Source organism: Saccopteryx bilineata, chromosome 3 (assembly GCF_036850765.1).
Source record: "Saccopteryx bilineata isolate mSacBil1 chromosome 3, mSacBil1_pri_phased_curated, whole genome shotgun sequence".
Lineage (NCBI taxonomy): Eukaryota > Metazoa > Chordata > Mammalia > Chiroptera > Emballonuridae > Saccopteryx > Saccopteryx bilineata.
In genome coordinates this window covers 65893225-65921218 of record NC_089492.1, presented here as the reverse complement: position 1 = coordinate 65921218, position 27994 = coordinate 65893225, and the positions used below count along the sequence as shown (strand labels likewise).

General features: G+C 38.9%; 1 protein-coding gene across 1 annotated transcript in view; it reads right to left on the bottom strand.

The window, feature by feature from the left end:
* PREX2 (phosphatidylinositol-3,4,5-trisphosphate dependent Rac exchange factor 2) overlaps nt 1–27159 on the bottom strand; it is a 283206-nt gene extending 256047 nt beyond the window's left edge. The window contains exons 1-2 of the mRNA XM_066266273.1: nt 27079–27159; nt 26455–26937 (exon numbers count right to left, since the gene is read on the bottom strand). Of these exons, the coding sequence (XP_066122370.1) occupies nt 26455–26571 (117 nt within the window). The 5' untranslated portion in view covers nt 26572–26937; nt 27079–27159. The remainder of the gene's footprint in view (nt 1–26454; nt 26938–27078) is intronic.
* Between the last annotated feature and the right edge of the window lie 835 nt (nt 27160–27994).

Here is a 27994-nt window from a genome sequence, read left to right as displayed (position 1 = left end):
CTTTAACTTTTGCATTAAATGGGATGAGAAGTATTTGGAGGATTTAGAACAAAGAAGTGAAATGACCTGACATGCTCTTACAGGGTCCCTCCAGCTACCACATAAATCCCGGTTCCAGGAGTGCAGAAACCCATAGACCAGGGGTAGTCAGCCTTTTTATACCTACCGCCCCCTTCTGTATCTCTGTTAGTAGTAAAATTTTCTAACCGCCCACCGGTTCCACAATAATGGCGATTTATAAAGTAGGGAAGTAACTTTACTTTATAAAATTTATAAAGCAGAGCTACAGCAAGTTAAAGCATATAATTATAATTACTTACCAAGTACTTTATGTCGGATTTTCACTAAGTTTAGCAGAATAAATCTTTATAAAACAACTTACTATAGTTAAGTCTATCTTTTTATTTATACTTTGGTTGCTCCGCTACCGCCCACCATAAAAGCTGGAATGCCCACTAGTGGGTGGTAGGGACCAGCGTGGCTACCACTGCAGAGGAAGCTGCTGGATCAGGGTAGTAGTAGCAGACAGAGGGAGTGAAAAGTTGTTAAAGTCTAGAATTATTTTTAAAGATAGTGCTACTAAAAGGATCTGTCAGTATTAAATGAGGGAGGCAAGAAAAGATTAAGTTGTCATTTACTGACACAAGTAAGCTCTCAAGAGGATGAGGCTGCCAGCGAGAGAGGTGGGTGGGAGGAAGGGTAGGTGATCAGGAGTTTGGTGCGGGCCACGCTGAATTTGAGACATCTGGTAGACATCCAGAAGGGGGGGCAGAAATCAAAGGCTGAAGTTCAGGGTGATGACCAAGTGAATAAATATAAGTAGAGAAGAGAAGCGTCAGCGTGATGGGTCCTTGTCCTCCAGGGAGCATACGGAGCTCCAACAACTACGTGTCATGGAGAAAAGCAACCAGCAAAGTGATGCTGAGATGGACGAGCACAGAGCCAGCTGGAGTCAGGAGAGTGGGGAATCCTGGAAGAAAGTGAGGTGGAAGGTCAAACACTCCTTTAGGTCAAGCGAAATGAGGACTGAGAGACTGACCACTGGATTTAGCAACATGGGTGTCATCGATGACTTTGACAAAGGCATTTTTGATGGACTGGTAGAATGAACACCAGTAGGGCTGGGTTCAAAAACTTTTTGAAGAGACTAATGTGAATTTACCTGTGTCTTCAGCCTAACTCTTCTTTCTTTTCTCGGGATAACTGAGCTCATCTTCCTTCTGCACATAAACTTTTCCTTTGTCGCTTACTTTTATGTAACCTTGAACCTGCCATCCATCTGGGTTATCTCTATAATGATTAATGATGACAATATTAACACTACTCTGCACTCTCCATTATTCCAAAGCACCCTCCACTGTCTCTCACCTGTGCGGAGACAGCAGGGTAAAGGAAGAAGCACAGGCATGGAGCAAGTACATGTGACTCCCTCGCACACCAGTGAACCCCTCTGGGCCTCCTTTCACTTCTTGTAAAATGTGGAGGCTGAGCCCTGTACCCCAGGACTGCTGTGCTGGTTAATGATAATGTAATGTAAGAAAGCTCTATCATATGGGAATTGCTTGACATTCATCAGTTACTTTCACCAATTTCCCAGTAAGCAGCAGGAGGACCAGAAGTCAGATCTCACCGTACCTCTCCAACCATATAGCACTTTAAGAAAAAGTATTTCTTCTTTTCAGAGATTCATGTATCTGGAGAACTAGAATCAAGTGGGGAAGAGGAGGGAGCATCAGAAAATCCCTAAACACATTTAACTGCAGAAAAACCTGTTCTAGTTCATGACTATGGCCACTCTGCCTCATTTCTGGTCATTTTGATCAATTCAATAACATCTTTCTTCCTAGTGCTGACTTCTGAACTACTCTGTAATCGCACTCCAGTTCTCAAGTCATTCTGTTTTCCTCTTTATCAACTCAAGAGTTCTCTCGTTCTTCAAGGAAGCAAGCACACAGCTTGAACCACACTGATCAAATTTTTAGGGGCATATTGGAAAAACATTATTTATTTCAATGCTTGACTGAGATGTATATTAAAGCGATTTTATTTATTTCCTTGTATTTTTCAACCCTACCTATGCATTAGAATCAACTTTTAAAAAATACTGATAAATTCAACTAATAAAAAACAAATGAAATTTAAAAATTAAAATGCTGATTCCTGAGTCCTCATCCTGTTTCCTCTTACCCTGAGATTCTAATTAAGTTGGTAGAGTGAGGCCATCATCACATTGCCCACTGATTTAATCTCTTCCAATCCCCTTGGGCCCAGTAGAGCCACTTCTACAGCACTGGCTGTCTAAAGCCAGTCTGCCTCATGACTCTTCCTGAATCAAGGCTCAGTGTTGTCACTCCCTGGTTCAACAATGTCCCCCAGCTCTCCATTTCTTATTGATAGTTCTAAGGTACTTCTTCTGGCATCTAAGTCTATCCACCACCATCTGACCCAGGCCACCTTGGTCACTCACCACTATTCCTCTATTCCTTCAGTCTGACCATTCTAATCACTGTTCTATAGAAGCAGAACCAAAGAACGAAGACAGCCTTTTCAGCATCTCCCATCAAAACTAGAGTCTACTCAAACAGCACAGGCCTTCACTCTTTGTCACGAGAGTCACAGATGAAAGAGAATCTGTTTGCATAAAGTGAATTAGTGTGTGAATATAGTAGCTAAACAGCTTCATAGTTTGAGCCCCAGGTCAGCAGGTAAGGAAGGGGGAGCCCCACAACACCAGCTCTGTATTGACTCTGCAGGCTCTACTCTAGAAGGTTCAGAGTAGCCTCATTCATGACATCAACTGCATAACAATTTCAGAAGAGGAGAACAATTTTCTCCTCATTTATATAATCAATATTTCTTACTCTGAAGACAAAAGTGGAATTACTTCTTGATCAACAAAATATGAGATTTTAGCTACTAGTGTGAGAACTCTTCACTCCAAGTGTTTTTGGTGTCTTTTCCCAAACTGGCAGCATAGCCCAGTCTCCGCAGGAGGTTGGTGGGGCTGAGAACTCACAGTAAAATGTCAGCCTTTATTTGTAAATTGATCCCATCAGAGACATAGAAGGGTGAAAATAGACTAGGGGTATTATTATTCTTCTTGGGATAATTAATCCCATGTTGTTGAAAGGCTGATGATTATTACAGTATTTCTTTATATGAATAGGAATGGCTCTCATTTGAGGTTTGAGGTTTTTTATTCGTTTTTGTTTTCAGTTTGGTGTGACAGTCTGAAGACTAAATTGATTTAGGACTTTACCCTTTTTTACAAGAAACTTACAGAGTATGACGCCTAATAAAAGATCTTAACCTTACTCTCAATGACTGTTACTCAAACATCATCAAGGTAATAGGAAAAACAAAAAACACTTTGTTCTGTGGTTTCCCCAAATGAAGAAGATAACTGATTTTTCTCTTACTTGTTTTTTCATACTTCCTAAATCTCTAAACTAATTATATCACCAATATAAACAACTAAGGGAAAGAAGTATTTTAAGGTTCTGGGAATTAGAATAAATTTAAGCTTTAGGAATTTGCATTATAGGACATTAAGATGAAGTCAGGTTCAGATGTTCCTTTTGTTTGGAGCGACCCATTTCACCTCTGTGCACCTGGGACCATCAGTGGACTGAAGGAAATCCTTTTAATATTCACACAGTCATAGCAAAATGAAACTGCTGACATTCAGACAAGGTGACGGGAATGTTTTCAACTTTCTTCTAAAGGCTCTGTCTCTAGGTAAGACAGGGACTTGATTTATTAAGGGAGGCCCTTGTGTCTGGTAGGAATTCCTATAAATTATACAATAATCATAAAACATTAATAAGCCTTCCTAGGTGGAAAATGGGCTAAGGGAGTAACTACAAACTAATTGGCTCAAATGATTATTCTAATCATCTCAGGAAATAAGTTTAATAAAAGCCATTAAAATCTACCTCTCCTTGTTATAAATACTGGTCCAAATCTTTACTGTTATGAAATCATCCATTCCCTCAGACATTCTCACAAGTCTGAAGTCCGTCCTCTAAATTACTCGGCAGTCCATGAGAACAGTCCCCACCACAGGGTCCTGGAATGAGTGGTGCAGGGGTGGACCAGCCCAGAGTACATGGGAAGGGGCTGACAGTAGGGACCACACTTCTCTTCTCGAGAGCGAAAGGTGGCAGAGATCTCCTGAAGCTGCCTCCTTAGCTCTGTGTCACAGAGAACTCAGCTGTGTTAACCCTTGACCCCATTTCCTTTCATGACCCTCTGAAACGTCCAGATGTTATCCTAGACCAGCTTGCTTCTAAACGCAGCCTAGCTTCCCAGTGATCACTAAGGGGCAGTCACTGCGCTCATGATTAATGAGCGCCATCAGGCCTCGGTGCCTCCTCCTGGGACTTTGGGACCAATGACCTGGAGGAGTGCTAAGATCCTGAGCAGAGTGAAGCAGAAAATCTCAGAGCTCCCGAGTAGGACTACTGACAGCACTGAAGATTTTGTTATAGGGTTAAAGGGAAGTTCGATGTCTGACTTCCTTCCTAGACACTTACATTATTTCATTATACAAATCTACTCGCCTGTGAAGCTCACTGCCTGTACTCTGCACACGGTCCTGTGGTTAATTTAGAACCATGGCTGCTGGGTTAGGGCTGATTTTGTCCCACACCACATCTAAAAACCAGTGCCGCTGATAAAGGAGAGATAAGAATACCAGCTTTTTTTTAACTTTGAAACAATCAAGCAGACAAGTCACAAATAGCACAAAGAAGTGAATGGAAAAGATTTCAACTTTCTGTGGTAATTATGTTTGCACTTCCTTTTAGCTTGTATGATGCATGAGCCACAGAATGGTTTCTAACAAGAAACGGAAGAGGAAAGCGCAGAACCTTATCAAAAAATACAGGCAGCTAAATCCCTTCCCTTCGGTTACACTTTTTTTTTTAACATCTAATATAAGCAGAATTATCCACCAATTTCTATTCTGAAGTAGGTAATGACGGCAGTAATAAATCTGCTTCCTCCCCTTTGTGCCTACAAAGTCAGTGAACTAAGAACAGAGCTCCACAAAAGGCTGCTTTTAAAATGTCATTTGTAGAACTAACTAACCCAGACCAGAGCTTTGGGCCCAGCACCCGCGCTCTCAGACTCTGAACAGGGAGGTCTCGGATGCTGAGCAAAAGGGAATATTTTCCACAGTCCTAAAGTGACCTTTCCCTCCCCCTCAGTCTCGGCAGTGGCTTCCAGGGACACTTTCTAGGCCACAAAGAGGCCGCGTCCAGCTGTCCACACTTCTCCAGGGAGTCACTCCTATAGGGACATCGGGGATACAGTACTGTAGGGACAGGAGGGGGGCAGGGTTGCGAGGATCACTGCTAACCCTTCCTGTTCCCTGTCAGGGAAAGACCTTGAACAACTGAAATGTAGGACAGTGCTTCATGCCTTAGCTTGTAAGGTAAAAGCTATAAAACTGGCTTTAGATGGTGACCTATACTCAGGATCTCTGACCCCTCATACATCCCCCCTTGCTCAGTGCCTTGGTTCACTGGGGCCAAAGGACACTTCATTTCCTGCACAAGCTTCTCAGCAGCAGTGCCCGTGGATGACGGTGACACAAAGCTGCTGTGACCCGAAACCATACTGGCAAACACACTACAAAATGAGCTCCTCATTGGCGTAAACGTGGAACAGAATGAGAGAGTGGGTTTTCGGTTTGCACGTCCAGAAATATGTGCTCATTATGTTACAGCCAATGTGCTGAAAAGTGACAGCTAAAGAATTAACCGGTGAAAGCCTTCAATCTTAATCACCATGCTTTTTTGGTTAATGTGTTGTATTAACTTTATTGACAATGTACATCTGGGTTTAATTTCATTTATAAATTATAATTATATTGGAGAGTTAAACAAGAGAACTGTTTCCTCTTAGATACCATCTGTTAAGGTCAACAGTAAAAAATATTGCATGTTATTTTCAAATATTTTTAGGGACTTACAGAAAGGAGTGAATTCCTGCCTTTTTGTTCTAGAAAATGTCAAAAGACACGCTGATTTTTATTCCTTCGCTACTTCATTCATTCAGCTTGCTGTTAGGTGGTCTAATATAGATCTTCATCTTTCATCTTGTATCTCCTGGTTTAGAATGGGAGTTTCCTTTTTTTTATTGATTTTAATTTATTGTTTTTACATATATTCTCATGTGGCCCCGAACGCATCTCCCCTTCCTCATATTCCCCTCATGAAAGCAGGAAGTTGGTTTTTTTTGGATTGATTTTAATTTATTGTGTTTACATAGATTCTAGTATGGCCCCGAATGCATCCCCCTTCCCCTGTATTCCCCTCATGAAAGCAGGGAGGGTTTTTTTGTTTTTTTTATTGATTTTAATTTATTGTGTTTACATAGATTCTAGTGTTGTCCCAAATGCACTCTCCTTCCCCCCTATTCCCCTCTACATCCTTTGCCCCCCTCCCTTTAGTGCCCTCCCCCCTTCCCTTCAGGTTTATCTCTTCCTATCATCCCCTTTCCCTCTGTGAAAGCAGGGAGCTTTAACTCATATGTATATCCTTCTCAATCTGGAACAGTGGTTGGCACACAGTACGTACTCAACAAATATGCCCTGGAATGTTAACAATTGAACTATCTGGACCCTATGTTTTCTAAAACAATTACTGAAAAAAATCAATCAAAATTAGCATACTAGGTTATTGTTTTAAATGACCTTACTCATAAATTACACCAAGCTGAAAATAACGCTTTTCACAAATTAAATAAGTTGGTTTTAGAAATGCATTAAAAATCAGATTCCATTGCATAGTCATTTTTACAATTTTTTCAGTTGTCCTTATTTAAAATTACTACAAATTTTATTTAACACATGTTAAATACTAAGAAACTCTATCACAAAGGAGTTGAAACTTTGATTCCTGACAGGCTGGAAAAGAAATATTTGTAGGGAAGATATATAATACAGTATAGACAACTACATGTTTTTCTCTTTAAATCTAGTTAGTAGACTTTTTAAAAATGTATTCGAGTATCCTGGCTGACCACTTGGATCTCTCATTAACATTTCCTTATATTTTCATAATGCCATGGAAGTTGAATCTGACCCAAATCCTCAACTATATAAATATGTATGCTTAAAATTAAGAATCCATTCATGTATCAACTTAACTCTCAAATTGTCTTACAATCTAACTTACCATGTTCTTTTTTTTTACCTTTTTTATTTATTTTTTTTTACCATGTTCTTATAATGAAGTCAACTTAAGTATGAACTCGGAAAAAAAAAACACTCTAAATCCCAATGTATATTTGCTAACCCCCAAAATTTTACCATACAGAGGAGGTACAGTTTATATCTGAAAATTATTAGTTCACTGACAAACATAGCAGAAACATCAACTTCTTATGTTTTAATTGAAAGCTATACTCATATATCCACAGCATGATTTCTTCTGGACTCCAAGAATATATACAGTTGTGCCAACTACCCTTGCTGGAAACTGATGTGACTAACCCTGTCCATATAACGTGGCCTGTTTGTCAGACCTCATTCCTTCACTACCAGAATGTCAGTTTCTCTGTCTCATCCCTCAGATCAACAGAAGTCAAACTGTCATCAGAATCCCAGGATAATAATCATTTCAATTATGGAGTCACTTTATTTGTGTTTAAATTACCTTAATGGTTTCTACCAATGCTATCTATACAATATCCACTGAGTGCAGAGCAGTGCACACATTTTGGAGAGTAGAAGGGGTGTGAGTGTGTGTATGTGTGTAAAATTAATCCTTGCCTCAAATATCTTATGACTTAAGCATGTATCGAATAAACATGAGCTATATTAAACACATAAAACCAAGAATTCAAATCTGCTATGAAGTGCTAAGTAAATAAGTACAGAGAGATCCAAAATGTTCCTAGAAGAATTAAATTAAACTGAAAGTAGTCTCAAGAATTATGTATATTAACAGGAAACCACCAAGAGAACTAAGGGTGCTTATTTTTCAAAGGTTCATTGTGTGTCTCATTTCTAAGAGGGACACTCCTGACTTCTGGGCAATCTTTGGCTCCTGAGTTCTTGCTTGGCTCTGACCTGTCCTGGTTGACCGTTAGCATCTTTGCTCTCTTGCTCTTGACGGTTTACCTAAAGTGAACTACTGCTCCTTCCCTACTTCTAGCTTCTATGTCCTTCCAGAGTCAACAAGTTCTGTGTCCAGGTTCCAACACCAGCCTTGGTTTTCCCATTCCTGGTTAATCACACTCATACCACAATCTAGAAATGCCCAGGCCAGTAAATCACCCGCTGAATCCGGAATAGCTGCACAGTGGATCTACTCAGAATCCTCACCCTCTCACTTAGAAACTGATTGGCATGTCCTCTAGTGTGAGTTACAATGATGTAAGATTTGAAGGTAGTTTGTGAGTTGTGAATTATAAATGAATATGCAGCACCTGACACATACAAACACATAATAATTGGTTATTTCAATATTACCTTGGGATATTTCTTTTGGAGACTTCAGAAAAATAAAAAAATTATGAAAACCTCTAAATCCCCCCAAACTCATCCTGTAATGAATGCCAATGTGGGGGAAAACTATAGGGCTGTCTTACAAATATATGTGAAAATATAGATAGATGTTATTAGATGAATTTCTATGTGAATAAGAATACATTGTTTTGAAGAAAAAATAATTCAAATTATAATTTAAGTACAATAGGCTCTTACGTTAAAGGAACCCAAGAATTAACACAAATGATTTTCTAATGACAGGAGCTTAAAGTATCATTGGGTTCCAAAATATGGAAAAGACTACACTTTGCCTCTCGGTATTAATTCTCCAATTCTTAATTTTACTATAGAACTCCCCAAGCTATACACATAGCTACCTAATGACACAACACATTTCCCAGTCTCCCTTGCAGCCGGTTCTGACCAAGAGTGTGACAGTGACGGGTAGAATTTGTCTCACACTCTCTGCCCCCCGCCGGGACTGAAATGGGAGGAAAATCTCTGGTTAGCTAGCTTCAACTAGACAGATAAGAACACTTTAGTGTATCGGTTCCCCAACCTTCTTAGCACAATGGAACCACCTGGAGAAGTACATACAATACTGATGGCTGGCTCTCCTTTCCACAGACTTGAATTTAATTGGTCCTCAGGGTGGTGAAGCAATAGACAGAGAGAACGAGTCTCTAAATGACCTGATGGAGCTGAGCTGCCTACTCCCCAAAAACAGTGTTGGGCAATAGTATAAAAATATTAAATAGGCCTGACCTGTGGTGGCGCAGTGGATAAAGCGTCGACCTGGAAATGCTGAGGTCACCGGTTCAAAACCCTAGGCTTGCCTGGTCAAGGCACATATGGGAGTTGATGCTTCCAGCTCCTCCCCCCTTCTCTCTCTCTCTCTCTCTCTCTCTGTCTCTTTCTCTTTCTCTGTCTCTCTCTCTCCCCCCTCTAAAAATGAATAAATAAAATAAAATAAAAAATTAAAAAAAAGAAAGCAGTAATTTAAAAAATTAAATAAGCAGAGCTCCAACAGAGAAAGCAAAAAAATAGCCATAATGATTACATACAGATTTTATGTTCACAAAAAAATCCATCTGTGTTGTTAAAACTACTGATATTTGGCCTCAGTGAAAGCAGCTGAGTAAATATCCTTATAAATATACATAATAAACACAGAGATTCTGGTCTTCATAAGAAAGAATATATTTTAAAAAATGCTAAAGTACAACAATAGCAGAAAAAAAAGTGTGGTTTTAGCATAATCCAGAAAAATCATTGGTGAGCTACAGAAGTTCCATAAAGAAAACTAAAAATATTCTGAGATAACTCTAGATTGCTTTCCACATTGGTTGCATGAGTCTGCGTTCCCAAAAACAGTGCACAAGGGTTCCCTTTTCTCCAAATCTTCACCAGCACTTGTTGTGTATTGATTTATTGATGATAACCATTCTGACAGGTGTGTAGTGATATCTCACTGTGGTTTCAATTTGCATTTTTCTGATGATTAGTGATGTTGAGCATCATGAAAAGTGCTCAAAAAATTATAAATGGAACTGCCTTTTGACTCAGTCATCCCACTTCTGGGAATTTATCCTAAAAATCCAGAAACACTAATGTGAAAGAATATATGCACCCCTATGTTCATTGCAGCACCATTTACAATAGTCAAGATTTTGAAGCAGATCAACTGTCCATCAGTAGATAAGGGAATAAAAGAGCCATGGTAATTTACACAATGGAATACTACCGGCGGTAAAACAAATTACCTTTTGTGACAGCATGGATGGACCTGGAGAGCTTTATGCTAAGTGAAATAGGCCCGTCAGAGAAAGACAAGTAACACATGATTTCATTCATATGTGAAATCTAATGAGCAGAAGGAACTAACAAACAAAAGAAAGACAGACTCCTAGATAGCAGGCTGACAGCTTTGGGGTGGGGGTGTTGGGTAAGGGAGGTGGAAGACTAGAGCAGAAAAGGACAAAATAAAAAGAAAAGATTTATGGACATGAACAACAGTACAGTAATAGCAAAGAGGTGGGGATGTGGAGGAGGGTACAGGAGGGATAACTGGTGATAAACAAAGACTTGACATGAGGGGGTATGAACACACAGTACAGTGTACAGAGATGTGTTGTAGAATGGAGCACCTGAAACCTGTATAATTATATTAACCAACATCACCCCAATAAAACTCAATTGAAAAAGACAGAACAAAAATATATTTAAAATATTAAAACTATTCAGTTTGACAAGTCAAAGGCAGAAAAAAACATTAAAATTTGCCAATTCATTAATAATTTGCATAACTTAATGAAAACTTGGAAGCAAAATGTGAAATCTCAATAAGGTGATACTAGAGAAAAAAACAACCCTCAACTTACCCAGCTCTACAAACAACATACCCAAATGAGGAGAGTATACACAGACAAAATGGGAAGACAGAGAAGTACAATCCAAATGACTAACGAAAAACTGCCAGAAAATGAACTGAGTGAGATGAAAATAAGCAAAATACAAGATGCAGAGTTTAAAATAATAATTACTAGAATGCTGAAAGACCTTAGAACAATGGATGGAAACAATAAACACATAAATAGATAACAAGCATCAAAAAGGAAATTGAAATAATAAAGAAGAACCAGTCAGAAATGACAAATACAATATCAGAAATGAAAACTACACTAGAAGCAATTAAAAGCAGGCTGGAAGAACCAGAGGATCAAATCAATGATTTAGAAGACAAGATAAACAAAAACACAGAAGCAGAGCAGCAAAAAGAAAACAGGCTGAAACAATCAGAAGAAACTCTAAGAGAGCTCTGTGACAACCTAAAGAGAAACAACATCCGCATCATAGGGGTTCCTGAAGAAGATAGAGACCTTGTTCAATGAAATCATAGCTGAAAACTTCTCTAAATTGATGCAGGTAAAAGTCACAGAAGTTCAAGATGCACAGAGAACTCCATTAAAAGGAAACCCAAGAAATATACACCAAGACACATCATAATTAAAATACCAAAGCTAAGAGATAAAGAGAAAATATTAAGGGCTGCTAGAGAAAAAAAGGCTATCACCTACAAAGAATCCCTCATACAAATGACATCTGACTCCTCAACAGAAACAGTTGAGGCCAGAAGGGAATGGCAAGAAATATTCAAAGTAATGCAGAACAAGAGCCTATAACCAAGACTTCTTTATCCAGCGAGGCTATCATTTAAAATTGAAGGAGAAATAGAAAGCTTCAAAAAATAACTCAAAGAATTCATTACACCCAAATCAATGCTGCAAGAAATGTTAAGGGGCCTGTTGTAAACAGAACAAAAAGGGAAAACAATATGGTAGAGAGGAAGATAGCTTTAAAGAATAAAATGGCAATAAACAACTACATATTAATAATAACCGTAAATGGAAATAGATTAAATAATCCAATCAAAAGACATAGGGTAGCTGTGTGGATAAGAAAACAGAACCCATATTTATGCTGTCTACAAGAGACACACTTCAAAACAAAAAATACACATAAACTGAAGATAAAAGGATAGAAAAAAATACTTCATGCAAATGGAAATGAAAAAAAAGCTGGGGTAGCAATACTTATATGAGACAAAATGGACTTTAAAACAAAGGCAATAGTAAGAGATAAAGAAGGCCACTATATAATGATAAAGGGAGCAATCCAGCAGGAAGATATAACCAAATATAAATATCTACACACCTAATATAGGAGCACCTAAATATATAAAGCAGACTTTGATGGATATAAAGGGCGAGATCAACAGCAATACTATAATAGTAGGGGATTTCAATACCACACTAACATCACTAGATATATCCTCAAGAAATAAAATTAACAAAGAAACAGCAGACTTAAAGGACACACAAGATCAACTGGATTTAATAGATATCTTCAGAACTTTCCACTCTAAAGCAGCAGAATATACATTCTTCTCAAGTGCTCATGGTACATTCTCTATGACAGACCACATATTAGGGCACAAAAGCGGTCTCAACAAATTTAAGAAGACTGAAATCATATCAAGCACTTTCTCTGATCACAATAACATGAAACTAGAAATGAACTACAACAGAAAAACTGAAAAATACTCAAAAAATGGAAACTAAATAGCATGTTATTAAATAACGAATGGGTTAACAATGAGATCAAATAAGAAATAATAAAATTCCTAGAAACGAATGATAATGAGCATACAACAACTCAAAATTTATGGGACACAGCAAAAGCAGTGTTGAGAGGGAAGTTCGTAGCGTTACAGGCATATCTTACGAAGCTAGAAAAAGCTCAAATAAACAACTTAACCCTGCATCTAAAAGAACTAGAAAAAGAACAGCAAGTAAAGCCCAGAGCTAGTAGAAGGAAGGAAATAATAAAGATCAGAGCAGAAATAAATGACATCGAGGCTAAAGAAACAAAACAGGGGATCAATGAAACTAGGAGCTGGTTCTTTGAAAAGGTAAACAAGATTGATGAACCTTTAACTAGACTCACCAAGAAAAAGAGAGAGAGGGCTCAAATAAATAAAATAGAAATGAGAGTGGAGAAATAACAACTGACACAACAGAAATACAAAATATTGTAAGAAAATACTATGAAGAACTGAATGCCAAAAAATCAGACAACCTAGGTAAAATGGAAAATTCCTTGAAATATATAATCTTTCAAAAATCAATCTGGAAGAATCAGAAAACCTAAACAGACCGATTACAACAAATGAATAGAAACAGTTATTAAAAAACTCCCAACAAGCAAAAGCCCTGGGCCAGATGGCTTCACAGGTGAATTCTACCAAATATTCAAAAAACTAGGTCTTATCCTTCTCAAGATATTTCAAAAAATTCAAGAGGAATGAAGATTTACAAGTTCCTTTTATGAGGCAAGCATAATTCTGATTCTAAAACCAGACAAAGACAACAAAATGAAAAATTATAGGCCAATATCCCTGATGAATTTAGATGCTAAAATCCTCAACAAAATATTAGCAAACTGGATCCAGCAATACATAAAAAAAAAATCATACAACATGATTAAGTGGGATTTATTCTGAGGAGGCAAGGATAGTACAATATTCACAAATCAATCAATGTGATTCATCACATAAACAAAAAGAAGGGAAAAAAAACAAATACTAATTTCAATAGATGCAGAAAAAGCATTTGATAAAATCCAGCACCCATTTATGATCAAAACTCTCAGCAAAGTGGGAATACAGGGAACATACCTCAACATGATAAAGGTCACCTATGACAAACCCACAGCCAACATCATATTCAATGGGCAAAAATTAAAAGCAATCCCCGTAAGATTAGGAACAAGGCAGAGGTGCCCCCTTTACCACTCTTATTCAACCAGGTTCTGGAAGTCCTAGCTACAGCAATCAGACAAGAAGAAATAAAAGGCATCCAAATTGGAAAAGAAAATGTAAAGCTTTCATTATTTGCAGATGATATGATACTGTATATAGAAAATCCTAAAGTCTCAGTCAAAAAACTACTGGATCTGATAAATGAATTCAGCAAGCTGTCATGAAATAAAATTAATACACAGAAATCAGAGGCATTTTTATACACCAACAATGAACCATCAGAAAGAGAAATTAAGGAAACAATCCCCTTCACTATTGCAACAAAAAATAAAGTACCTAGGAGTAAATGTAACCAAGGAGATTAAAGACTTCTACTCGGAAAATTATAAAACATTGATAAAAGAAATCAAGGAAGATACAAACAAGTGGAAGCATATACCGGGTTCATGGATAGGAAGAATAAACATCATTAAAATGTCTATTTTACCCAAAGCAATTTATAAATTCAATGCAATATCAATTAAAACACCAATGACATACTTCAAAGATGTAGACCATATATTCCAAAAATTTATATGGAACCAAAACAAACAAAAAAAAAAAACTGGAATAGCCTCATCAATCTGGAAAAAGAAGAATAAAGTGGGTGGTATCACACTTCTTGATATCAAGTTATACTACAAGGCCATTGTACTCAAAACAGCTTGGTACTGGCATAGGAACAGGCATATAGATCAATGAAATAGAACAGAGAACCCAGAAATAAACCCACACCTTTACGGACAATTGATATTTGATCATACAATGGAGTAAAGACAGTCTTTTTAACAAATAGTGTTGGAAAAATTGTACAGCTTCTTGCAAAAAAATGAAACTAGACCACTAACTTACACCATTCACAAAAATAAACTAAAAATGAATAAAAGACTTAAATGTAAGTCATGAAACCATAAGCATCTTAGAAGAAAACATACAATGTAAGCTCACCGACATCTCTCACAGCAATATATGTATATTTGCTGATTTATCTCCATGGGCAAGTGAAATAAAAGACAGGATAAACAAATGGGGCTATATCAAACTAAAAAGTTTTTGTACAGCTAAAGACACTATGAACAGAATAAAAAGACAAACCACACAATGGAAGAACATATTCGACAATATGTCTGATAAGGGGTTAATAACCAAAATTTATAAAGAACTTGTAAAACTCAACATCAGGAAGATAAACAATCCAATCAAAAAATAGGCAAAAGAAATGAATAGACACTTCTCCAAAGAGGACATACAGATGGCCAATAGGCATATGAAAAAATGCTCAACATCACTAATCTAATGATTAGTGATGCTAATTAAAACCACAATGAGATACCACCTCACACCAGTCAGAATGGCGCTCATCAACAAAACAACACAGAACTAAGTGCTGTAAGGATGTGGAGAAAAGGGAACCCTCCTGCACTGCTGGTAGGAATGCAGACTGGTGCAGCCACTGTGGAAAACAGTATGGAGTTTTCTCAAAAAATTAAAAATGGAACTGCCTTTTGACCCAGCCATCCCACTTTTATGAATATATCCCAAGAACACAAAAAAAGAAATGCATCTCCATGTTTATAGCAGCATTGTTCACAATAGCGAAGATCTGGAAACAGCCCAAGTGTCCATCAGTGGACGAGTGGATTAAAAAGCAGTGGTACATATATACAATGGAATACTATGGGGCCATGAAAAAGAAGAAAATATTACCTTTTGCAACAACATGGATGAACCTGGAAATTATTATGTTAAGTGATATAAGCACGGCAGAGAAAGAAAAATATCATATGACCTCACTCATTTGAAGAATCCAAGAAATAATGTGAACTGAGGAACGGAATTGAGACAGAGGAGGTTGGATCAAAGGCACCACAGGAAAAGAGGACAGAGGGAAAGGGGATGAAAGGATGGGATAAACCTGAAGGGAAGGGAGGAGGGTGATGTTGGGAAAGGGGCAAGGGAGATGTTGAGGGAATACGGGGCAGGGGGATGCATTCGGGGCAACACTAGAATCTATGTAAACACAATAAATTAAGTTTAAAAAAATTTTTTTTTAAAAGGATTGTATTTCAGAGTTAAATAAATACTGATTTATCATACAGGCCCAATTTTGACAGGTTACAGGATAGACTGCTTTAGTAAAAAAATGGATTTCTTCAGTTCTGTTGCTCTATCATCCTAAACGTGTGACCTCCATTTCATGGTCCAAAATGGCTGCTCCATCACCTGCCATCATCTCCTCATTCCAGCTGGGGAGAAGGGGAGAGTGCATACTTCTTTGTTATAAGGACACACCTTAGCACGTCCATTCATTCCAGTTTTCATAACCTAAACATATGCCCACACGTAACTGCAAGGGTGGTTGGCAAATGTAATCTTAAGCTGGATAATCATGTACTAAACTAAAACTTTTATCACCACAGAAGGAAAAAATATTGGATATTAGAGGCAATTAGAAGTCTCTGCCAGAAGTCTCATTATTAAGAGGTATAAGAAAAATTGAGATAAAGTTTTGCCTAGAATATTCAAAAAACATTGTCAAATTTAAAATATATAAATACAAAAATATTTCTACATACAATATCAAAATATATTAAAGTTATACAAAGTCAAACACAACTTAGATAAAGTGTCCAAAAACATGAAAATCCTCTTTCCTCTCATAGTTTCACTTCTGGGAAAATAATGACTTATTAAAGTAATCTTGGAATATGTGAATATGAGACTAATATTTAGGGGAACTAATGTCTTTATATAGCTCCACCTCTAGTGCTTTTGACAGGAGTAAAACTTTGGAATGGGAGATGTCATTTCTGGACTCCTAATATTTATTGGGGGGGGGCAAATGAGATAAAACTAGAATCCAAGAGAGCAAGGCCAAGTTGAGGCATTACAAGGCATCAAAGGGGAACATCAACATTACTTGCACAATCACAAAAAATGTGTCACCATTTATAAAGCCTCTCCTACTGGCAAGAAGACAACATAAATAGATCATTAAAGTAACAAAAGTGGCAAAGCAAAGCCAAACACTCATATCAATTCTTATTTGACTGCCTCAGAGAAACCAGGCTTTCACATGAATAAAAATGCTTACCTATTCATATTCTCTGTTCCTGTATTTTTGCTATAAACTCACAGAATATTGTTTATAACAGTATTCTAAATTTAAGCAGTTGGGGTCACTTCTTAAGTATTATACCACTTAGCCTTTTCAAATAAAGGGTTTGCCTTTTAATGAAAAATATTCATTTTGCATTAATGACGGAACATAGTGTCCTTGGCTTAATTGTTCTCCCACAAAACAGGTCCTTTTTTATACATCATCCTTAGCTAAAATACAACAAATTTATTCAGAGAACGGAAGTCTAAAATCATCTATCCTAACTAGAAGTGTTTAAAATCACAACCTCAACGTAATGTATCAATTTTATTAAAATTACTATCATTAAATCTCTGGATCAAATGAAATAATTCATAAGAATGGGGAAAAAATTAGAAAAAAGAAGTTTTTATTAGATGTCAAGATTTCATTGATTATGCTTAATACCATTGAAAAAGTGACCAACCATACTTTTAAGCAAGGAAAACATACTAAGGGATGTTTTTCCTGTATTTTTTATTATTTATATAATGTCATAAATCAAAAAAATCTTTGAGGTAAATATAAAGTCATAAATCAAGGAAAATGGGATTTTAATATAGCTAATGCAATTTTAATAGATTGAGAATAAAAATTCATCCATTATATAAAGTAAATATTATATATAAGATTTTCAAAGAATTAATATGAACAAAAAGAATTATTTTAGGTCAAATTAATTGTACTCAATACAGTTTTATTAGGTATTAAAATGTAATACTAGGTATAGAGTAAAATAACACTCAGCAAAACACAGTTAAAAGACCAGCACTGAGAAAAATATAATCACACCAAAATGTCAGATATATCAATGTTTCTTTTTAAAAAGTAGGCATGATTGCTGTGTACATTAAATGTTATATAAAAATTCTATACCACTTGGATCATGGTTTAAAAATGATTACATCAGTATTTCCAAGATTTGTACCTAGTTATAATAGATGTATCAGATCAGGAGATGTTACATCTCTATTTTGACTTTGAAATTTATATGTTGCATTTAAGAAAGTCACATTTAAAAGAATAATTATAAAACAATGTTTTATATAAAGACATCCAACAAACCTCAGAAGTCTATGTTCAATTTCCTTTTCTATTCCTGAAAGTGTATGTTCCAAATATTTAGTACTTTTTTGGAGGCAACTCCCTCACAGTCTATACAAACAAAACAAACAGAAAAACAAAACAGAACACAAAGAAAACAAAAGTTCAACTCCACAGAGAAATGAAGGCCACCAGGTAGAAACTCCAACTTCCCTCTCTCCTAACATGACCCTTGGCCTTACCTTCCTTCCCCGTCCCAGAGGACAGCATCACTCCTGTATTTGCAAGACCCCCCTCCCTGCATTCCTGAAGGCCCCTCTGCCTTAGGACCTTCCTCTATGGATTAGCCTTCGTGTATGCCTCTAGAACTGGAAAACTAAAGGGTCAGGAGCAGGGCAGGTGGCCTGAGCAAGTTCCAGACTCAGTCTGTGAGGGAGGAGAAACAGAGGAGAAAGAAAAAACTCCGATTTTGGAAAGGGAGAAAGAGAGAAAATGCTTATGTTTACTTACTACCTACCAAGACTTGCCCTATAGGAACAGATGAGAACTTCAGGCCAGCCCTGTGAGGTATCAAACGTGTTTTCCAAATATGAAACTAGGCATAAAGAGGCCAGGTAATCTGCCCAAAGTCACACAGTTTGTAGATTTCATGCCAGGACCTTAAGCCCAGGCCATCAGATTCCCTAACACATGCTCTGTACCATGCACTTGGCCCACTGTCCCAGGGAGGGAGGCAGAGCGCTGGTGAGTCTTCTCAAGGAGGTACAAAGGCCATCCCAGCAGTTCCAAAAGCTCTAGACTAGAGAAGACACAAAATTTTTAAATTATTTAAGAGACAACTTGCTCAGCCTTGGTTCTGCAATGACATCTTGCTGTAGGTACGTTCCATGGTGGGATGGCTCAGTGAATCTCACCACGTGCCCTGTCACCCGGGGCCGTAGAGGCCCTTGCCAAGGCTTGCCAGATGCATTTGACTTCTGCCATGTTTGTTGTAGCTGCTTTAGTGCTCTATTCATTCTCTCTTCCTCCTTGGCTGTAGGCATCTACTTCAATCATCCTGGACAAAATTATCTCCTTACAATACTAATCTATTTCTTTGCTTGCATTTACCACCATGCTCCTTGACTAGTTTCTCCATATTCTTCACTTCCTCAGCTTCCACTTCCATCTCAATTCATTCTTAAGCAGGCTTCTGTTCACACATACTACACACCACTGATGCTAAACCCCAAAGACGCTCTAATGGCCAAACCTTCAATCTTCATAGTAAGTACTTCTCTCAAGTTGACACTTTGAAGAAACCTTCCTTCTGGGAACTAGATTCTTCCCTGTCTTTCAAAAGATCATTTCATCCTGGTTCTTTGTTTCAACTTTTGATGGCTCAATCCGTTACCAGGGTATTCGCTTCTTCCTCTAACCTTGGCTCTCCCACATCCAACGTGTGGTTTGTATGTTTTCTTCCTCAAATTGTTCCTCTTGTGTCATCTGATCCACCTGATAGCTTTCACATATATGATTAGTAAATTTCTAGATCTCTAACTTTTGCCCCACATTCTTTCCTAACTTTTATCTTCCTATCTTCAAAAATCAGCAGAATTTTCAGCTAAGCACATCCAAAACCAAATTCCCTTTTCTCCCCCTCCCAACACAGTTCTGTCCCTTGAATCGCATTTCTCATTAAGGTCACTGCCCATCTTATCTTCAGACTAGAGACCTACGCACCACCTGTATTCTCCATTCTACTTACCTTCACTTCTGAGTGAACATGAATACAAACAGTTCTACCCAAGAAATGTCTCCTAGTTGTTGGGTGTTTGGTTTTCTGTGGTTAGGTTTGGTACCTTCTTCACTGCTTCTACCTTCGAGCAGGCATTCCACATTTCTTACCCAGACTGTCATAATAGCAGAAACTCCTAATGGCTAACTAGACTCCAGTCTTTGTTCCTCAAATCCATTGACAGAATTATCTTGCTAAAAAACAAAGCTAATCTCAATACATACAATTTTTCCATTAACATTATCATATTCTAATAAGGTACAATTATGCAAATGAAATGGTAGGCTGAAGATACATCCCTCTGTGTAGGGAGTAGATTCTGGCCACTCCAAAAATCAGAATTAGGCATGAATCCCATTTAGTTCATAGTATATATAATGCAAGAGTCAGAACACCTTAAGGGCAGCTTCCTGATGCCACCCTTAAATAGACACTTCAGGCTAATGACCACAAAACAAAGAACCCAGTCAAATCAGCCCAGGAGTAGTGCCCAGCCAGGGGGCTCAAAGAGAAGCTGTCCGCGGCTTAAGTTAAAAACAGGAAAGAGTCTGCAAACCCCGAGAACCAGAGCACTTTGGTAGGAGAAGAAATCCATATTACACATGCTAGGCTATGTTTATCTTTTGTGTTGTTTATAGGATTATTGGCCTATGTTCTCCTTCAGTAAGTAACAACAACACTTTTTGAAGTTTATAACCTGGCCCAGATTAAGCAGAGGCAGAAGAGGTCTGCTCTGTATGTGTGTGTGGATTGTTGAAGAGGCCATGCATGCTGAGGGCCAGTGAGATGGAGGAAGCAGGGAGTGAAGAGAAGGAATTTTCACAGACTGCTGCATGTGCCTCAATTCAGATCCACCCAGCAACCCCATCTGGAGCCAAGGGTTCCAATCAACTGAGCTATTCTCAATGCCTGGAGCAATGCTTGAACCAATGGAGCCACTGACTGTAGGAGGGGAAGAGGGAGAGAAGAGAGAGAGGGAGGGGAAGAGAAGCAGATGGTCACTTCTCATGTGTGACCTGACCAGGGATTAAACCTGGGATGTACATACACTAGGCCAACACTCTATCCACTGAGCCAACCAGCCAAGGCCAAGGAGAAGGAATTTGAAAGTGACACTCAGAGACACAGATTCAGGGAATCTTGGTCTGGCAACTTCTTTCAACGGGAGATGACTTTCCAGTGTCAACCTTGGCACTTGCAAGTCTTAAATATTTTTTATTTTTAAAAAAGAGCAAGCATACACTCACAATTGCTATCTCATTGTCTTTAGCTGAAGTCGGAATGTTAAAGAATGGAATCCTACTCAAACTGGACTGAACTTACCTCATCATCTGGCAATACCTATGAAGCACACAGAACTTTGAATCTCCCTTAATGAAGAATATTTCAACACCTCCTGCATGCCAGGTCATGCCAACATACCCAACATGCCATACCAAGGTCACACTGAACATGCTACATTTTTGGGATGGATAATTCTTTTCCCTATCTGCCCATTCCTCCTCAGCCTTCAGGAGCCAGCTCCATTATCACCTCTTCCCCAAAACTTCCTTTGATCCCAGACTGAGGGAGCACCTGTATGTCTCCCACCTACTTCGTTTATCACTCTATTGTTGCTCCTCCCACAGGACATAGAAAGTATTCACAGACTAATGGTTAGGACTGCAACATGAGTGGGGTCAAGAGTCACAATGCAGCCAGTAACATAAGCCTTAAGATGATGTGTTGAATTGATTAATCTTTGCCTGGAAAAGTTAGATCATGACTTAAAAAAGTTCTTTTCAGATTCATTTAAACTGCTTTGTTTGCTTTTGCTTTATTTGCCTGTTTTTCTTCTTGAGCACCTGCTATTTACAAAGCACTGTATTTAGTCCAAGAAAAGTGTACAGAGGAAGTAAACGCACCGTCCCTGTTCTCTTGGAGTTTACCTTCTAGTTAAGTGGTTTCTCTTGCTACTTTAGCAAAAACACAAAGCGGAAGGAGGGGAGCTATGCGAGAAGCCAGGGTGGACAGCCTGAATCCACACCATTCAATTCCTCTAACCCTTTGTGAGGACCCCAAGCAAACCACAGAACCCTGGAGCTCTAGGGAGCACCATTTGAAAGAGCTAAAAGACACACATATCTTAGGCTAAATAAGATAATGAATATGCAATCATTTAGAGTAAACTGTAACACACCATATAGTTGTTACGTAGATATAAGGTGTTTTCGTTATCTTCAAGTCCACTGGGCATTTGTGGAGCACCGTGGGAAGGAGTGTATCACACAAGGAAACACAGGGAGGAAGCAAAGAAGAGACTCAGGGACATAATAAAAAAGTAGAGGAGAAAATAATAGAGACAAAAATTATACACTAAGGATGACCAATATGTGTGATTCTGTGTGACAACTATAGCATCAAAGGAAATAAGTGACTTTTTAGAAGGCCCTCCTGTAAGCCAGACTCTAAGCTGGGCCCAATGCATATTCATCATCTCATCCTCACTGCAACCTTGAGACATTTACTGTTTTCCTATTTTACAGATGAGGAGAATGGGGCTTGATAAGTTTAAGAATGTGTCCAAAGTTACATAGTAAATTGGAGACAGGACAGACTCTGGGGTATCTGAGGTCAAAGCCTAGACAGATAACAAATTTCAGTATCTTTGGTTCATGGCAACAAACATAACTTTACCTTAATGTGCCTACAGCATGGAATAATTATGCATTCTGATTTGCCAGGTACAATCCCAGTTTATGTCTGTATCCCGCTGTAATTATTACTAGCGCTCTCTTTCACTCCCAAAAGTATCCCAGTTTAGACAGAAAAGTATATGGTCATCCTGCCTTGATGTCACTTGCTCCAGTGACACAGGTCCAATGCTAAATAAAACTGGGAGGCCTTCTGTTCAAAAAGCAGAGAAAAATGTACTATTACAGGTGGTGAAATATATAGTTTTTTCCTTTCTTTTATGGGTCCACTCTGCTCACACTGCATTGCCCCACAGGACTTTGCTTGAAAAAGACAAATTTAAAGACAAAATTAGCAAGAATTTCAAGACGGTAATGGCAGAGCATTGAACCTTGCTCAAGGTCCTTTTCAGTGTTGAGCCCTGTGTGACTGTTATGTGGCTATGAAGTGAGGTCCATGAGGGTGGCCCAGATTTGTCCATCTTCTACCCACTCATATGGGTCTGTGAAACCTTCGTGATCTGGGCATGCCTGTGACTGGGCTGCAAACAGGAAACCGGTTACAACCTACTATTGTCTAGACTTTGGACATTAAATACTAGATCCATGATAGCATTTCTTTAGAAGAAACGTTGTAAAGTATTTCTAATGAAGCACAACATTTCATTTCCCAAGCAAAACAAGAACATACATTCAAGCAAATTTGGTCACTCTCCACTATTTTATCTTTGTCCTAAAGGTAATTAATCCTGAAAATGTAATCTATCCATGTTCTCAAATGAAAATTTAGAATACAATGAGTTGAAATCTTTTAATACCTCAATGCCTGATTAAAATCATGTTTCTGTTTTAAATGCAGGCACTAATGTTAAAATATTCTGTTACAAAGTTTCCACTACTACACAGACCAAATGGAAGAAAAACAAAATCCAAATTTTAAGGATGATTACAAAACTGTCCCTAAAAAGGGATGAGAGTTTAAAGGATGGGTCAATTTGCTCATTCATTCATTCATTCATTCCATGGTATTATTGAGTATCTACAATGTCTCAAGCATCTTACAAAATTCTGGGGAAACACAGACAAAATGTCACCCTCAAGAAGAAGCTTACATTCCAGCAGAATGAGGCAAAGGTAAACAAATAAATGCATAAGCTTTCTTCAGTGCTAAGGAAGAAGTAAATACAGGGAAGAGTAGGTACACTCTAACCTTGGGGGATGCAGCAGGAAGAAAGGGATGCGTGAAAGGTTTCCTAAAGTACTAGAACTGAGCCTCGAAAGCCCAGTAGGAATCCAGCAGGTAGCTAAGGGCTAGAGAGGAGCAAAAGAGCCCTGAGAAAGCATGGCACCCATGGGAAGAGAAAGCCACTCTAAATGACAGCAGCAAGATAAAAGGGCAGGCCCTTCCTTGTTCAGTCAAGAAGTGTGTGCCTGGGTGGCAACTGGAAAAAAGGTGCACACAGATTGAGTCTCTGTACAGAGAAAAAAGGCAATGTCTGTGGACTATGTGGGTGTGGGTGTGGGGAGAAGTGCTCTCCTCTCCCAAGGTGAAGGTTTGGAAAAGAGAAAAGAATCAGAAGAAAATTGCCTTAGTAAGAAAAGGTATCCCCCTCAGGCATCCAATCATTTAATCAAGAACTATAATACCATTTTGTTGGCTTTTTTTATGAGCCCTCAAGTGAAAAAATGTATTCTTTGTAAAACTAAAGACATGGTTTCTATCTTTTTGTAGTAAAGATAAGAGTTATGCTTCATCTATGTTAAATAGCTTGAAGTAATGACAGAAATCTAAATGACAATCCAACAGATATTAAAATTTGAAGAATGCTCTATCAAATTTTTACAACAGTACTCATTTAATACTACAGCTACTTTTAAAAAATAACTTTTATTGTTTGTCTGCATTTCTTACTATTCCATTCAGATGGACTTCTAGAATATTATTTCCCAGGCCAAAGGGTTTAAATATTTTTAAAGCTCTTGGTACATATCAGCTTAGGCAACAATTAAAACTAGAATGACTACATCTACATGGTGACCTAACAAAATACAATTGAATGTTACTATAACTATTACCCCAAAAAGAAAACCTAGCAGTGTAAAAATTTTAGGCTTTGAATAGTTACAAGACTATAACAAAGTCAGGGCTAACTTTTGTTAAGGGTGACTTTCGGGCCAGGATGTGTGTTTGCACATGTGCGTGAACATATACATGCACAAATAATGAACAAAGAAAAAGAAAGAGTGGAAAAGTCCTTAATTTCTTAATGAGATGAGAAGAATGAAATTATAAGATGATCTACTTGTAAACAGGAAAATACAATTTGTTTTATACCTTTCATAATTTGTTACCTACCTCTACAGAGCAGTAAGTTTGCAGTTTTAATAATCAGATGTTAAGATGAGAAGGAAAAATAAATACTTTAAATACAGAACAAGTTGGTTTTTAAGCAGGTAATTTAGGTTAACTGTTTCTCTAAATTAGGACTCTGCACAGTACCTTTTTCATAAGCTTCCAAAAGGAAGTAACTAATAGAACTTAAGAAGTGACACAGATTTTTATAAAGCAAAGGATTTTGTCACCACCAAAGTTTCATGAAAACCAAATTTGAGGCTATTAAAAAGTCAAATCTCTTTTAAAACATTATTTTGACATTGCTGCATGCAAGTGTACAATTCTACTTATGACCAACTAGTAGTGTATTCTCAAATACAGCTACATTTCAAAAGAATGTGGCCCCTGGAGGCTCAAGTAGATTGATTTTAACTTGAGAAATTAAACAGAAGCCAACCTGTGCATCCTACATCCCTTGAGACATTGTTCTTTCCTTCTTGCCATAGTTAAGAAGTAAATTTCTTCTATCAAAATCATAAGCAAAAAGTTAGTATCTTTCAGAAAGAAATCTGAGGAGGAAGTCTGGCCTATGACACACTTCCCTTTGGACCAGGTGATCACCCAATATGGTGGTGGAAGAAGGTGAGAAGATTTGGGGGAGACTGCAAAGGCTACATCTCCTGAGTCTGAATGATGCTCTCCCCAGCATCAAGGGGAGAGCAGCCAATCTTCAAATTCTTTGTCTTTGCAGCAGTGAATAAAAAAATAAAAACATTTTCAACTTTTGAGCTTATGTCTCAGAAGTTTCATTCACTGTTTTGTCCTTCCTGGTCCTGCAATGAATGAACCGTTTACAAAGCCGACTTCCAGTGAGCTGAAATTCTGAAACAAAGTTCCTGCCAGTTCCAGGAAAATTTGAAGTTGTTTGACATGAGTTTTATTATGAGCCTCTCCCGGGCGCGCGCAGTGGAAACAGGGAACCCAGAACCTGAGCGGGGACTGATTTAAACCCAAGGTCGGAGGTGGGGAAGGAGATTGCAAGACTAGGGCCGGTGACCGCCACATATGGCTTTAATATCCAACAGCTGCTAAAGATCATAACCCTGCTGTTCTTTCTGTATCTACCCTCCACCAGAAACTTGCTTCAAAGATTATTCTAACTAAAGGGACTTCACTGCCATGGAATCTGAATAATGAACTCAGGCTCTAGAAGAATGAAGGACTTTTAAATCTAAATGTTCTTGAATGTAGCAGACTGACTTTAATCAGCAAGCTAAAGTCTTAACATAAAATCCCCAGAGGAGCGAGAGAAGAGGGGGAGGATTGCACAATGCAATGGAGCATGCCGGGCAGGGGGAAAGGAGAGTGGGGAAAGATGGGGGCAGCCGGAATTCCCTGGACCAGCGCTTGCGCCCCCATTCCAACTAACTTTCAAACCCTCAGTTCTCCCAACCCCTGGCAACTCCTTGCGTCCCCGGTCTTTACAATTTCCCGGTAAGGATCAACGCGCCCGCGAACACAGCATCCCGGTGCAGATCTGGGAGCTACGATGCTGGGACCGGCCGCGTCCCGGCGCAGACAATGCCGCTCCGCGCGCGCTACCCCCTGCGTCGCGCCGAGCCACTCACCGACACCAGGAACTCCAACGTGCCCACATAGTCGCGCTCGGTCTTCTGGAGCTCGCTGAGCACACACACACGCAGGCGAAGCTGCTTCTCCAGGTCCTTGGCGCTCTCGTCGCTCATGGTGGGCAGCGGGGCGCTGGGCTGGCGGCCGTGCTGCGCGCAGTTCCGGCCCCGCGCCGCCGCGGGAAAGGAAAGTCGGTGCCTCTGCAGAGTTCTAGGAGGCTCGGGCGACTTTACCTGCAGGGGGGTCGCGGGGGCAGGGGGCAATCGGGGCCGCCCACTGTGACTCCGGCGCGGGAGGCGCAGGACACCGCAGAGGAAACTCCCGGGGTCGGGGCTCCGGCCCGGGACCTGCGCGCCCGGCGCGCTCCAGCCTCACTCGGCCCCGACTGCTGGGAAGGCGGCTCCGGCGGCCACAGCGGTGACTTGGGCATTAATCAAATGCTTTGTATCCATGTGACTCCGACCCTTTACCCTTAGCCAAATCTAAGGAAAAAGGAAACACAATCCTGGGGAAGTGTGTTGCGTGCCAGCTAACTACACGCGCGCGCGCACACACACACACACATACAGCACTTGAGATGGAACTAATGAAAGATTCCCAAACCTGAAAGAACACATACATACTCCCAAGACAGCTCCAGGGCTGCTCCTTCTGACTCTCGTCTATTGTTTAGCTTTAATGTGTTTTGTACAAATCCTGAAAGCAAAGAAACAAGTCCCCACGGTTACATAACTGGATGGGAACAAAAACAAGCATGCTATTGACCCTCCCGTCTTTGGGGGGACGGGGGTGGGGCGGGGAGGGAGAGGCATTGATTTTTGGTTTTATTCAGGCACAAAACAGGTTAGCTTTAACCCCCCCCCCCCCAACCGAGAAGATTTCACAGAGCTGATACTCTCCTGCTGCCCTGGGAGAGGCAATTAGCATAATAAATAAAGACACTATGGGAAAGTGGAAGCCCTGGCCTGTACAATATGCTCCAGATACAATAAGCATCACTATTGCACTGTGCTGTTTTGAAGGGAGACCCTTTGCAAGTCTGTAACTTTTTTTCAACATCTAGATAGTATGTAAATCCAACCTGGCAAGAATATTTGTGCAGGTTTTGTTTGTAAGAGGCTGCTCTAACTTAAGACAGTGTCATTAATTAAAAAGACAAAGTTGTTATTGAATGCTCATCAAAAGATACAGCATCATAGGATTTGAAAATGGAGAAAAAACAACAGAGCATGTCTAGATTTTAATGTTTATGTTGATTGCCCCTTCTTTCTTGCAAACAGATCCAGGACTTAATGAATACTGAATATTTCCAATTAATTTAACAAGCACACAAAACAACCTATATATTATATATTTTTTGTCTTCATACTATTTCTCGTATTTTTCAATCGTTAAACCAACTTTAAACAGTCTGCTCTAATGACGTTTAAATAAACTGAGGAGTGAATGGTTTTGATGCAAGAAAGAGGCATTCTAATCTGTTCCAATAGTTGAAAGCATTAGCAAAACTCTAAAAAAGTAAAGTTGCTTTCCAATTAT